General features: G+C 31.2%; 2 protein-coding genes across 3 annotated transcripts; one reads left to right on the top strand and one right to left on the bottom strand.

The window, feature by feature from the left end:
* Nucleotides 1-3,818, top strand: LOC125851059 (14-3-3 protein 7). Its single transcript, XM_049530857.1, has 7 exons — nt 1-159; nt 1,521-1,827; nt 2,004-2,091; nt 2,263-2,372; nt 2,950-3,095; nt 3,440-3,474; nt 3,615-3,818. Exons 1-7 carry the CDS (start codon nt 93-95, stop codon nt 3,618-3,620), a joined length of 759 nt encoding a protein of 252 aa, XP_049386814.1. The 5' UTR covers nt 1-92; the 3' UTR covers nt 3,621-3,818.
* A 229-nt stretch (nt 3,819-4,047) lies between these two features.
* LOC125851055 (uncharacterized) lies at nt 4,048-8,145 on the bottom strand. Of its 2 annotated transcripts, none has more exons than XM_049530850.1 (4): nt 7,303-8,145; nt 4,795-4,887; nt 4,509-4,594; nt 4,048-4,347 (listed from the first exon to the last, which is right to left on the bottom strand). In XM_049530850.1, the coding sequence occupies exons 1-4, from the start codon at nt 7,927-7,929 to the stop codon at nt 4,203-4,205; spliced, it is 951 nt and encodes a 316-aa protein (XP_049386807.1). In that variant the 5' UTR covers nt 7,930-8,145; the 3' UTR covers nt 4,048-4,202. The 2 variants fall into 2 exon arrangements, with proteins under 2 accessions (XP_049386807.1, XP_049386809.1); XM_049530852.1 differs by having other exon boundaries at nt 4,527-4,594.
* Between the last annotated feature and the right edge of the window lie 4,503 nt (nt 8,146-12,648).

Below are 12,648 nucleotides of genomic sequence, written 5' to 3'. Positions count from 1 at the left end.
AGTCTTCACATATAGAAGAGAATCATCATATAATTCAATTCAACAAAAGAAAATAGGCAAAGAGAGAAGAGAGAGAGAGAGAGAGAGCAGAAATGGAGAAGGAAAGAGAGAAACAAGTTTACTTGGCTAGGCTGGCTGAGCAAGCTGAGAGATATGATGGTATACATTTTTCATTTTAAATTTCTTTCATTTTTGTTGTTGTTGATGCTGCTGTAGAAATTTAGTATCAGTTCTTTGTTTTTTTCTTTGATTTCAAAATGGGTTTTTTAATTTTTTTTTTTGGTTGCAAAATCTTGAAAAAAATACTGGGTGTTTTTTGGTTGCAAAATCTCTAGATTTATTTCTTTTGGGGTTTAGTTAATTTTTTTAGTTGCAAAAATTTTTTGTTCTTTTGGGATTTCATAAAGTTGTGATCTTTTTTGCTCATTTGCTTTGTTTCTCTATTCTGGGGTGCCCCTTTAGTATGTAGTTGCTGATTGTTATGCTAGATTGTCTTTTTTAACAAATTAGACTGGAAATTGCCTTGAACAGTTGTTGATGTTCTATAAAAGATGTTTTTTTTCTTCTTTATAGCCATGGTGTCTAGTCAGTTTGCGGACATCTCGACTAATTCAATGGGGTAGTTTATACGATCCACCAACACTGATACCGGGTAATTCTATCCATGAAGTTTGGACACATAGGAAGAAATCACCTTGTGTTTTTGTCTCCGCTAGATATGGACTGAATTAAAATGCCCTTTAGAGGAGAATGATTTTCTCTAAGAGTAGTGGTTACTTCTTGAGATCAATTGAGAGAGTTTTTACCAAGGTGTAGCGAACATGAAAGCTATTGATGAATAATTTGGCATTTATTTGAGATGATCTATGAGCACAGATGTCAACTAAAGTGGACTTGGAGGAAAATGGTTCACCTTTATAATTTGTTGTCTAGGTTAATCTAGTTTTTACATAGCAGGACATGTATTTGCTAGGTTGTATGTAGTATTGTGGTGGAAAATACTGTGGAAGCTAATGTGAATGCACCGTTGTTTTGTGAAAAATGGGGTAATATTATATGATGTAGAAACACATCTTATGATTGTATATGGTAATATAACTAGAGGAAAAAGTTTTAAGGTACCTGATGCCATGTTGAGAGATGAAAGCCTTTCTGATTATGCTGTAGGATGAACATTATAATGTAAAGTGAAGAGTGGATGAAGCCTTATTTGAGCATAAAAAGGGTAATTTGGCTTGATCCCGTTGGTCTTAAGTCTATCTTATCTAATCTTTCTTATGGAGGAGAAAGAACTATTGTGCGTAGAGCCGAAAAAGTGTGAATCAGAGAAGGCTTGAAGCTTTCAATTTCATAATAAAAATTGATGTTGTGCATACAGGCAGGCAATACAAATGAGAGAAGACTTGAAGCTTTACTATTCATAATTAATAAGTTTGTGCAATCTTTTACTTACTACTACTGCTCGGTTTTCTTAAAGTTTGATAAATATGTGATTGTGCATTTTCTATTTGTTGTCCCAGAAATGGTTGAAGCAATGAAGGCGATTGCTAAGATGGATGTCGAACTGACTGTTGAAGAGAGGAATTTGGTGTCGGTTGGGTATAAGAATGTAATTGGAGCAAGAAGGGCTTCATGGCGGATACTGTCTTCGATTGAACAGAAGGAGGAGAGTAAGGGTCATGAGCAGAATGTTAAGAGAATAAAGACTTACAGGCAGAGGGTTGAAGACGAGCTTACAAAAATATGCAGCGACATATTGTCAGTGATCGATGAGCACCTTGTTCCTTCGTCCACTACTGGAGAATCTACTGTCTTCTACTACAAGATGTAAGTTGCTGACCTTTTTACTTTCTTTCTTCTCTTATTTGTGATGGAGATTAATACATTTTGTTTCCCGTGTGACCCTCTTTTTAATTTATCTGAGTTTGTTGTCTTTCTTCCCTTTTATCCCCAAAAATTGATTGATGAACTTACAAGTTTACCTCCTTTTACTTCACATCCAGGAAGGGAGATTACTATCGCTATTTAGCAGAGTTCAAAGCAGGGGATGATCGTAAAGAGGCGTCTGAACAATCACTTAAAGCTTATGAGGTTTCTTTTGTTCAACCGCTTTCAAATTTGGCTCAGATGTTCTTCTACGTCAATATAAAAGATCTGCAGCATTTGTTTCTTATATTTGTTGTTCATGATTGCACATTATTTTTATATTTTCTTTGGTTTTATGTCTTGTTCCTAATTTAGGTTATTGCTCTATTTTTGTAGGCTGCTACTGCCACTGCTAGTTCAGATCTTGCTCCTACTCATCCAATCAGACTTGGACTCGCGTTGAACTTCTCAGTTTTCTACTATGAGATTCTGAATTCACCCGAGAGGTTAGATAACAACTGTATGGACAGAAGCTAAATATGTTATGACTAGACAAAAGATATTTTAACTTATCATTGTCCATCAAGTACACCCCTTGTTTCTTGTTCCCCATTTCATAATGAAACGAGCTTGGAGATACTAACTGGGGAACTTTTGAAAATGATTTTCTCATCAAACTGTGAAATTGTGAATCATTTGATGATATTGAGCTGTTGCCTTTACAAATATATTTACACAGTTTCAATGGATAATTTTGGTAATCTATGAGTATTTGACATATTTGTCTTCCTGCTTTGAAATCTTTTCTTCTGAGCTGAGAGTCTATCGGGCGCAACCTCTCTACCCCACAAAGGTAGGGGTAAGGTTTACGTACATCCTACCCTCTCCAGACCCTACAAGACTTGTAGGACTACACTGGGTATGTCGTTGTTGTTGTTGTTGTATTGAGTATTTGACATTTCTTCTTTTTCTTTGTACATGTGATCGTGCCTCGGGAAGGTAATTTAACTTGTGATCTGCTTTTATTAAGGATACTTCCCGTACCTAATTTGTTTCTCTTTTGTTTAATCCACCTCCTACCAGGGCATGCCACTTGGCCAAGCAGGCATTTGATGAAGCTATTGCCGAACTTGATAGTCTAAGTGAAGAATCCTACAAGGACAGCACCCTTATCATGCAGCTTCTAAGGGATAATCTCACTTTGTGGACATCAGATCTTGAAGAGGGAGGTACGTACTTCTTATGGGATGCTTCAATGTTTTCTAAGTTAATTCGCTTTCTTATGGTTGTGGACGATTATGAGCTAGGTTCAAATGCCTGTTACATTTGGTAAATATGGGAAAAGGTGTTGCTTTTGCAATTAATTTTTGCCTTTTTATGCTGCATAGCTCCATAAAATTAATTTCTGTTGACTGTAATATATATTGATCCTGACTTACAAGGGATATATGACGAGAGAAAACGAAGAGCTGATTTTGAATCCATACCAACGAATAGGATCTATTGAAATTAAACATAAAGAAGTAAAATAGTTACTGATTGAAATGACGTTGATATGTGATCATTTTGTCAGGTGAGCATTCTAAGGGTGATGAGCGCCAGGGAGAGGTATGATTTCTAACCGTTGGTTCAACTTCAATATCACTGTTATATCCTTGTTGAAATGATCCATATACAACTACGTATAGCTTGGACAATTGAAGCCTGTCTTGTCACGTTAATTGCCTTTTTCTTTTTCATGTTTACAGAACTAGTTGAAGTTCAAGAGGTGTCGGCGAATCATTGTGATGCTGGCTCCTCAAGAGACATGTTAGCTTGTGGAAAGTCTTTGTTTTTCATATAATGTTCAGGGATTCATGCCTATTGGCTTTGTACTTTCTTCTTCCATATACATAAACATTCCCAGAGTACTTGTCATTTTCAGTAAAAAAAAATTGCTGCTATTGTTGCATGATGTGAATGCTCTATTCGAAATATAGCTAAATTTAGAGGTGGAAATTGAGCAGGTTGGGTCCAAAGTCCAAACAGGGCTATCCATCAGGTATTTGAAATTTCATTTGCAGAAATGCTTGTGATTCAGACAAATGATTACTATACGTCAATGGATCGTGGCATTTTCATGTCACAGTGTGGTGGCTTTGAATTGCCTTTCATATTACGAATCCCAGAAAGAAATCGAGATTTGAGAGCAACTATGGTAGTTGTTAAAATTCTTTTATAATAGTAGTTAAAATGTTTCTTAGGATGGTGGTAGAGCAATAATACATGAATTAAATAGCAAAAAATGGAGATGATACATTATGACCAAGTTACATTATGGTAGGCAGCAAGTGAAATCATATTTGGTCCTGAGGAGGAGCAGTTTTTGTGTTACCCAAGAGAAATGCTTTCAAAGGCTTATGGAAATCTTTTGGTTTCTCATAAAGAAAACCATGGCCTGCATTCTTAATGATTACCATCTGAGCATTCTCACCTAAATACCTGCCCAAAAATATTCAGAAAGTCAGTAACCAAGCATGATTCTATCACAATATATCCAACAAAATTAATCGAGATGTATGAGCGCAGACATGTATAATTATGTCTATCGAGCTAGGGGATGTAAATATTTTGACAAAGTGCAAATCAAAATTTCAACTAACCCAGTTGGGGAAATGAACCTTTTCAATCTGTGGCCTAGTTCTAAAGGAAATATTTTGTCTTGATCTCCCCAGACTATTAATGTTGGCTGCAAAATAAAGAGCAATATTAGGAAAAATTCTTGATCAATGTAGTAGAGGGGGGTGGGGGACATAACTTGTGGGATATTATGATGAAAATATAAACTTATGTCTCGCGAATATTTGTCTTGGAAGGGTAAAAAAGATTAAAGATGGGGACAAAATAGAGAGAAAAGTGCAAATGTAGACAAGGAAAAGGGAAAAAAACCTGAGTGATCTTAGGTAGATCAGAAAGTTTTCTGTCTTTAGCAATTGCAAGAAGCAATTCTTTCTTCTCCTCTACATACTGTGTAAACATTTCCTGCACATATATAACACCCAAAATACTCATTTACTATTTCATTACAATATGGAGCAGTATAAGAAGAAACAAATAAGGGATTTTTATATATCAAATTTACTTAATTTTTCCTCACTGTTTTTTGTAAACACATAATATTGACGTGACACATAAATGTTGGAGGGGTCTAAATGATCATTCTTGTAAGTTGGAGTATTCAATTAAGATGATAGAGACAAGTAATGGTGTTTAAATATGCATACTCAATTAGTGGAGTATTAATTACGGATTAGTACTCTATGATTGAGACTATTATATATCTTTCGTAAGGGATGCCTAAAACACATAAATATATGGATTGAGGAGCACATTATTAATACGTCACTTGTGAATTGTTAGTTATTATTATCTCTAATACATTAGTTTAATCTTCGATTTTTATTTTATTTTTGATAAAAGACGTCAATGTCTTTAACCTCATTTGGTTTCCCTGTTTAATAAACTCAGACCTTTCAACAATAATACAACAGAAATTGGCTTAGGTAAACAACACATGAAACGTTCCATTGGAGGCACCTAGTCGGCCAGATATTGCGATAACAGGGTCAACAGGAAAGAGAAATATTTAAAAATATTTACTGCTTTTGAAAAATTTACGTTAAGTAGACCAATATATACTTGGGAAAAATTATTATATATAATATAGCAAACTTGTATAAACTGTATAATGCTGTATAAAAGATGTTTATACACAATATAGGTTAAATCCTAATGTTTATGAGCTACGCAGGGACCATAAATTGACGTGGGAATTTGTAGTCTTTTAAATAATTAAATATTATTTTAGTTATATGACCTATTTCATAAAAGATGGTAAAACTAACACATGGAATATATAAATAAAAAATGAATGATTTTTATAAAATCATTTTTGTCTGTTTAAATTATATTATTAGTGGGCACAATTGATTATTTCATCAATTTACGCATGGTAGGATCTTGAGGGCATGAAAAAATGTTAAACAATCTAATTAAGTGGTGATTTGGCATTTTGCACAAGTGGATGATTCACTTTAATTTCCTCGATATTTTTTGGTAAATGCAAGAAGAATCTAGGATTAAGAGCATGTCTAATGTGAAAAAAATATTAAACAACCTAATTAAGTGGGGATTTGGCATTTTGCACAAGTGGATGATCCACTTTAATTTCCTCGATATTTTTTGGTAAATGCAAGAAGAATCTAGGATTAAGAGCATGTCTAATGAATACTACTAATACTTAAATATAAAATTGATGAATAATTTATCATTTTGTGTCTATTTTATTTTTGCTACGTATTAAATATTACTCTCTTCATTTCATATTAATTGAATTTTTGAGGTGTTTCACACCCTTTAAGAAAAGTAGATTAAGACATAAATTAAACATAGTTTTCCATTTTTACCCTTATTAATTATTGTCAAACTTATAATTAAAATAACTAAACATTAATTAAATTTTATTGAAGTCATCACATTGAAAATCCAAATGAGGGGTAAAATTGGAAGAATATTTTAAAAATAGTCTTGAAGATTGAACAATTAAGNAATTACCCCTATCATTTAAGTCGATAATAGACAGAGGGAGTATAAGTTATAGTTTTGATTTACTTTTATTATTTTAACTTAGAATAAATATTTTAATTTTTATTATCTTACCCAAACATTTTTAAAATATTTTAAAAAGCCTAAAGTAAGCCGATCCAAATAGAATCTAACTTACTATATATCTTTGAAATTATCCCTTATTAAAATAATATTGAAGAAGATCCTTATGTAACCTATCTCAAGGAAAAAAAAAAGTTTTTTATTCCTTACTTGTATTTTACATTGATTCATGTAAATAATCCTTTCTTATTATAAGATTTCACCTATTATATAAATTAATACAGTATTTTTTTTAATTGTAATAGATCAAATAGTTATTGTAACATTAAATTGGTATATCTATTTCAACGGCCCGTCAGAACGCATTCATTGTCTTTGCTTCTTAACAACATATAGTTGAATTTAAGAAGAAGAAAATACTACTCCCTCCATATTACGTGAACTAGAGCATACAATTTTTTAAGTAAAATTAGTATATCCTAATTATATAAAATATTATAATTCAAAATTTTCGTTAATTCAGACAACATTTATTTCCAAAATGAAAAATCAATTTTTAATTCTCCAATAATGTAGGGATGAAGTGGTGCTAAATCATAATTAACACAAAGTTACCATTCTTATCGTTTCAATTCATTTGTGGGATTTTGATGTGATTAGTGAAAAATATCAAAATATCTTTTAGTTTCGTGAACTTTTAAATATGGCACATGAAAGGAAAGGGTTATATTTTTTAAACGACTAAAAAGGAAAGTAAATAAAAAAAAAAGAAAAAAAAAAGAGACTTACATCAATGAAGTCAGTAAGCAAGCAAGACGGCAACACTTTGGCCGGAGCTTTAACAAACGTGTAACCCATAAGCTCTCTCATTTGCTCCGGCGTCTGCGGCAGCAGAATATTGGCCGCATCCTCCACACTACTCACCGCAAACAATCCTTCTTTCAAATCCTTCTCCTCCAAACAAACTCCGGCGCAGCAAATCACCACTTTCTCAACACAATCCCCAAATTGCGCCGCGAAATCATACGCCACAAATCCTCCGTAGCTCAGCCCTACAACGCTCATCTTCGTCACCGAGTTCGCCTCCATAACTCGCTTCACACACTGAGCTTGAAACGACTCAGTCCGTTCCGGCCGAGTGGTGTACGAGTCGCCGAAGAAGAGTAAGTCAGGGACGTAGACGTTGAAGTGACGGGAAAGGATTCTAACCGTTTCGCTCCATTGCCACATGGAATTAGCTCCGAATCCGTGGATTAGGACCAAATCGGGTCGGGTCGGTTTTTTGGATTTGGGTACCCAGCAATGCATGATGGTACCATCTTTGAGGTCAGTGAAAGTAGATCGGAGTCCACGGCTGCTGAAAGTGGATTTGAGGCACCGGTTTTGAGTTGCGGTGAAGCTAAAGCACTTGGGCATCACTGAAAAATGCAAATTACAAAGTTTTGTGTGTGTTTTCAGAGTTTGAGAAGAAAAATTAGAGGTTTATGGGGAATTGTAATGAAGAAAAAGGAAAGTGGATGAAGAATTTTCTATATTTATATGAATTATTTTGAGGTCAAAAGGAATGGTCAAAAACATAGATGAATGTGTGTTTTTGTTTTGAATATTGAATAAGTAAATTTCTATTGTTGTTGGCTCCTCTTCATGTCTTAAGCATGAATATTTTGGGGAACTCAATTAATTTCTCTCACTCTATTATTAAAACAAAATTTGATACTCTTGATATTTTAACATATTAAGAAATTTACTTCTTCCGTCTCATATTAATTGATCAGTATACTAAAATAGTTGTCCACTTTATTAAATTAAGAATGCATTAATTACATTTTTCTTATATTACCCTTGCAAGTAATTTTTTATAAAATTGTTCACATTTATTTGTAAAATTCTCAAGAAAATTTTTAAGGGGTGAATTAATAAATTTGTCTTCTCATTTATAATTTCTTAAGCATCATGCAAAATGAAAAATGATCAACTAATATAGGATGGAAAGAGTATTTTTCTTTTATGTTAAACCGTTAGTATTAATTAGTTATTTTTCTAATCATTTCCAATGCTTAACACAGCTTAATGATAAATAATCATGTTAATTATTGTTCTTCTAGTCAATATTAGTAAATTATTAGAATATGACACACAATTTAAAAAAATATTTAAGAAAAAAAATTAAAGGCTATTTTTTTTGAACTATTTTATAAAAAATTTAAAATAATTAACAACCTCATTAAATAATTTACTTAATATGAACTTATACCAATAAAAAGTTTCCTCTAAATAAGTGCTCTAGAAATCTTTGTTGACAAATAATTTGGTACCAAGTTATTTTCTTAGGAAATTTTGTTTTTTTTCTCTCATTTTTTTTAACATTAACTTTAAAAATATCAATATAAGAAAATGACATCGAAAAGCTATTTCTATATAAGAGTGTCTAAACAAATACTATGCAAATTGGTTAGAGTACATCAAGTGATACTTATTAATTATTATATATCCGTTTGATTGTAAAGTTATTAATTTTTTAAAATAATTTTTTATTTTATTTAATAATTAGTGTTTGACTATGAAAATTTCAAATCAAACTTAAAGTTGTATTTTAAGGAGTCTGGAGCCAAAAGGGTAATAAATTTTTTCGAAAATTCCAAAAGAACAACAAAATAAATTATCAAAATTAATCAGAGTTCCAATGTGGGCACCAAACACCGGATGGAGGAAAAAAAAAAACTCTTTCATGGTCAAAGCTATCTAATTGACTTCGAAATGATTATAAACCTGAGAAAAGTAATTCTCAGTTGGGCATAAAATAATTTTTAAATATTATCTTTTACACGTTTTATAGTATTGCATTGGATTATTATAGAATACAATTCAAAGTTGTTGAGCTAATTTGGCTTTTCAAAAGTATTAGAATAAAGTGGTTTAGCATTCGAAACTTCTTGAGACTAGACAAGTCATTAAAAATATAAAATGATATTACAAATAGAGCACCATATTCTTTTTACTTTTAATGTGGAAATTATAAGGAGTTATTTCGTAAAATAATTCTCGATTTTCCAATGGTAATCTAACGTCTTCATCATAAGAATATTCTTGTGTTTTGATTTGAATTCTTTTCGTGGACTTTTATATCTTGGTTTTTTTTTTCTTAAGAAAAATCCACTAGCTAGGCTAGGTGTCTAGGGGCTAACTTATTTTATTTATATAATAATAATAAGAAATATACAAGCAGCGGATGTTAGATTTTATCTTACTAGTTCTATTGAGATAAATATTTTTTTTATAATTTCTTGTTTTTCCTCGTAAAATGATTGTTTTTTTTTATTATATGATGTGTAAAAGTCATTTGCAATTAGTTCATGGTAATATATTGGGTGTGGATAAACTTATACGTCTTTCAATATATGTTAGTTTTGTTTCGATTTTTTTACCATATTTTAAATTTCTTTTTTTCATAAAAAAAAAAAGACAATTGTTATGAATCCATCCACAACGGAGAACCCAATTAATATGCTATCAAATAACTATATTTAATATCTTGATTAAAGGAATAAAGATGTGCACTAAAAATGCCTATATATAAACCATCTCATTAGAGATTTTGAGTTATGTCATTCTATATTTTTCTTTTGATCTTTGGTTACAAAAGTTGAACAATCTTGTAATATAAAATTTTAGTTTGTTACAACAATTAGGTTACCATAATTTTAATTTGATAATACCAATGTGCGGAGAAAAACAGATGGGAATTTTTCAAGCATTAAAAGCGTCGGCACGTCGGCCACATAATTTCCATCTTTAAATGTTTGGTTACTTACATCTCTACAAAATTAAAAAATTAATAACGGACAAAATTTTATAGCCCACATGGTAAAAATCTGATGCTAATTTCATGGATTAGTAATAAGCTATTAACAATTCAATTAAATTCAGAATTTTTTAATAATAGATTAGTTGAGAATTATCGACACCTTTCATAGCTAATTTTATATTTTCTACTAGTATTAGTGTTACTTATATGATTATTCAGAACAAAGTTTTACCATCTGTTCCAACTTGGAATAAAAAAACAGTTTAGTGTTATCATCATGTCAACATAATTGTTGCAGAAAATTTTCAGTATTTTAATGCAATAAAAACGAAAGAAAACAAAATTAAAGAAAGGGCAAGGAATCAGATATGGGTTCAGTGAGTGGCTGTCGTTAAAGGAGAACAAAACTACATCTACATATTCCCACGATCTCATATTATTTGTCATTTTTCACTTTTCGAACCTCTTTTAAGCAATTACAAATAAGAAGGATACTATCCATTGATATCAAAGATATAACAACTACTCAACTAGGAACTTTTTGAAAACTTTGTAATATTTATACTTTTAAAAATAATAATGTAAAAGGTAAATTAATTTTTTAATTAATTCTAGCTTGATTTATAAATTGATAAATATTTTATGAACGAATTATTGAAGTAATACGTGATGAAAGGAGTATTTTCTATGATATTTTTATACGTTCTCATTTATTTTTATAAATAAATAAACATTAAAGATGGTCCATGCTAACTTTAATGTGAATCGTGTCTTCGTGGAGCTCCATGCTTTCTCCTTCTAAAAATTTATTGTGTAATAAATTACGTGCATATTTCACGAGATATATAGCTCGACATATTAATTTAAGATTATACTATTCAATTTTTTAAATTACTTTTCTAGTTAAAATAGGACAAATGAATTAAAATACATAGAATATTATTTTATTTCAATACCATTCTTATTTCTTATTAAGGGTAAACAACACAAATCCCACTAGTTTAGTACATAATTACCTCTCTTCCCTTCAGGTTGCATTTTAATTATCACCCCATATACACATTTAAGAGTAAATATTACGATTTTTAAATCTACTTTTAAATTTTTTTTGCTTATAACAGATTATTTACGGGTTATGACATATCAATTAAATTTAATTTTATTCTAAAATCAAAGTATATTTATTTTAATAAATTATTAATCTATTTAAAGGTTTTTATTATTAATTAATAATAGGTAATTAATTTGATTTCACTTCCTTTTTTTAGAACTAAAATTTTCAGTTACTCAATTTTAGGGATTTTCTCCATACATGTTTTCTTTCCTTGTTTACCGTTACCATCCCCATTCGTCAATCCCACCCCCTCCCCCACACTTATTCACTCCTACATGCCACAACACACTATCCCACTTTCACCATTGTTTCTCATCAAGTCTAACTTCAAAATAGTCCACCCCCTCCCCCACGATTATTCATCATCATGTTTAAGAAACCCATTGAAATTTCTCGAAAGAGTCCCAAATTTGATGAAACTTCAATTGATGATGTTCATGCTCCATCGTTCAATATATTATCCCAAATACCCCCGCCTAAAACTATTGAAATTTCGGTGACCGGTGGTTCCTCTCTATCGAAGAATCAAAAAGATAAAAATAATGAAGCAAAGCAAAGTGCTATTCCGGCAAATCAAAAGGGGAAGAAGAGGAAGGGGAAAACACTTGTTGAAACCCCTCCTGATTCCGATTTCGATTTCTATTCGGATTTTGGTAGTCAACAAATGTTGAAGTTGCTCAAACATCAAAACCATCTACGAGAAGTAAAACAAAGAAGAAGGAATCGGAATTACCAAAATACAAAAACCCCAAAAAAGTTGTAAGGGTAAGTACTTTATTTAATTTATTTTCACATTACTCAAAATAGTTATTTTTTTATATCACATTATTCTTATTATTGTTTTCAAAACAGTTGTTTGTGTGAAATTTGTTCCAAATCTGAAAAAAATGTTTATGGATTTGACTATAAAATTTGGGTGATGTATTTTGTATGAATTATGAAAAAAATGTTTTATGGATTTGACTATAAAATGATATGAATTATGTATTAACATTAATGTTATTGTATCTTAATTGTGTATAAACATATGAATTATCAACAATGGTGTTTTTGACATGGGAGCTGTTGAAATCGATGCAAAGTACCATCGTGAAAGGTATGCCACAATCCTGTGGCATTATGGAAAAACAACGAATGAGGATGGCACGATCACTACTGGTACGGTTGCTAGAAAATTTGGTGGACCTCGCATAGCAAAAGAACATGTTTCGGATAC

This window comes from Solanum stenotomum, unplaced genomic scaffold (genome assembly GCF_019186545.1).
Source record: "Solanum stenotomum isolate F172 unplaced genomic scaffold, ASM1918654v1 scaffold21764, whole genome shotgun sequence".
NCBI classification, from domain to species: domain Eukaryota; kingdom Viridiplantae; phylum Streptophyta; class Magnoliopsida; order Solanales; family Solanaceae; genus Solanum; species Solanum stenotomum.
The sequence above is the reverse complement of the archived record's forward strand: the minus strand, read 5'-3'. Positions and strand labels throughout refer to the sequence as shown.

Excerpts from the sequence above, each read along its gene's own strand:
- LOC125851059 (XM_049530857.1), top strand. The coding sequence starts at position 93 with ATGGAGAAGGAAAGAGAGAAACAAGTTTACTTGGCTAGGCTGGCTGAG. Across the intron at positions 160-1,520 it reads GCAAGCTGAGAGATATGATG|AAATGGTTGAAGCAATGAAG; the intron begins GTATACATTTTT and ends TTGTTGTCCCAG. Across the intron at positions 3,096-3,439 it reads ATCAGATCTTGAAGAGGGAG|GTGAGCATTCTAAGGGTGAT; the intron begins GTACGTACTTCT and ends TCATTTTGTCAG.
- LOC125851055 (XM_049530850.1), bottom strand. The coding sequence starts at position 7,929 with ATGCCCAAGTGCTTTAGCTTCACCGCAACTCAAAACCGGTGCCTCAAA. Across the intron at positions 4,595-4,794 it reads ATCTACCTAAGATCACTCAG|CCAACATTAATAGTCTGGGG; the intron begins GTTTTTTTCCCT and ends TTTATTTTGCAG. Across the intron at positions 4,348-4,508 it reads AGGTTCATTTCCCCAACTGG|GTATTTAGGTGAGAATGCTC; the intron begins GTTAGTTGAAAT and ends ATTTTTGGGCAG.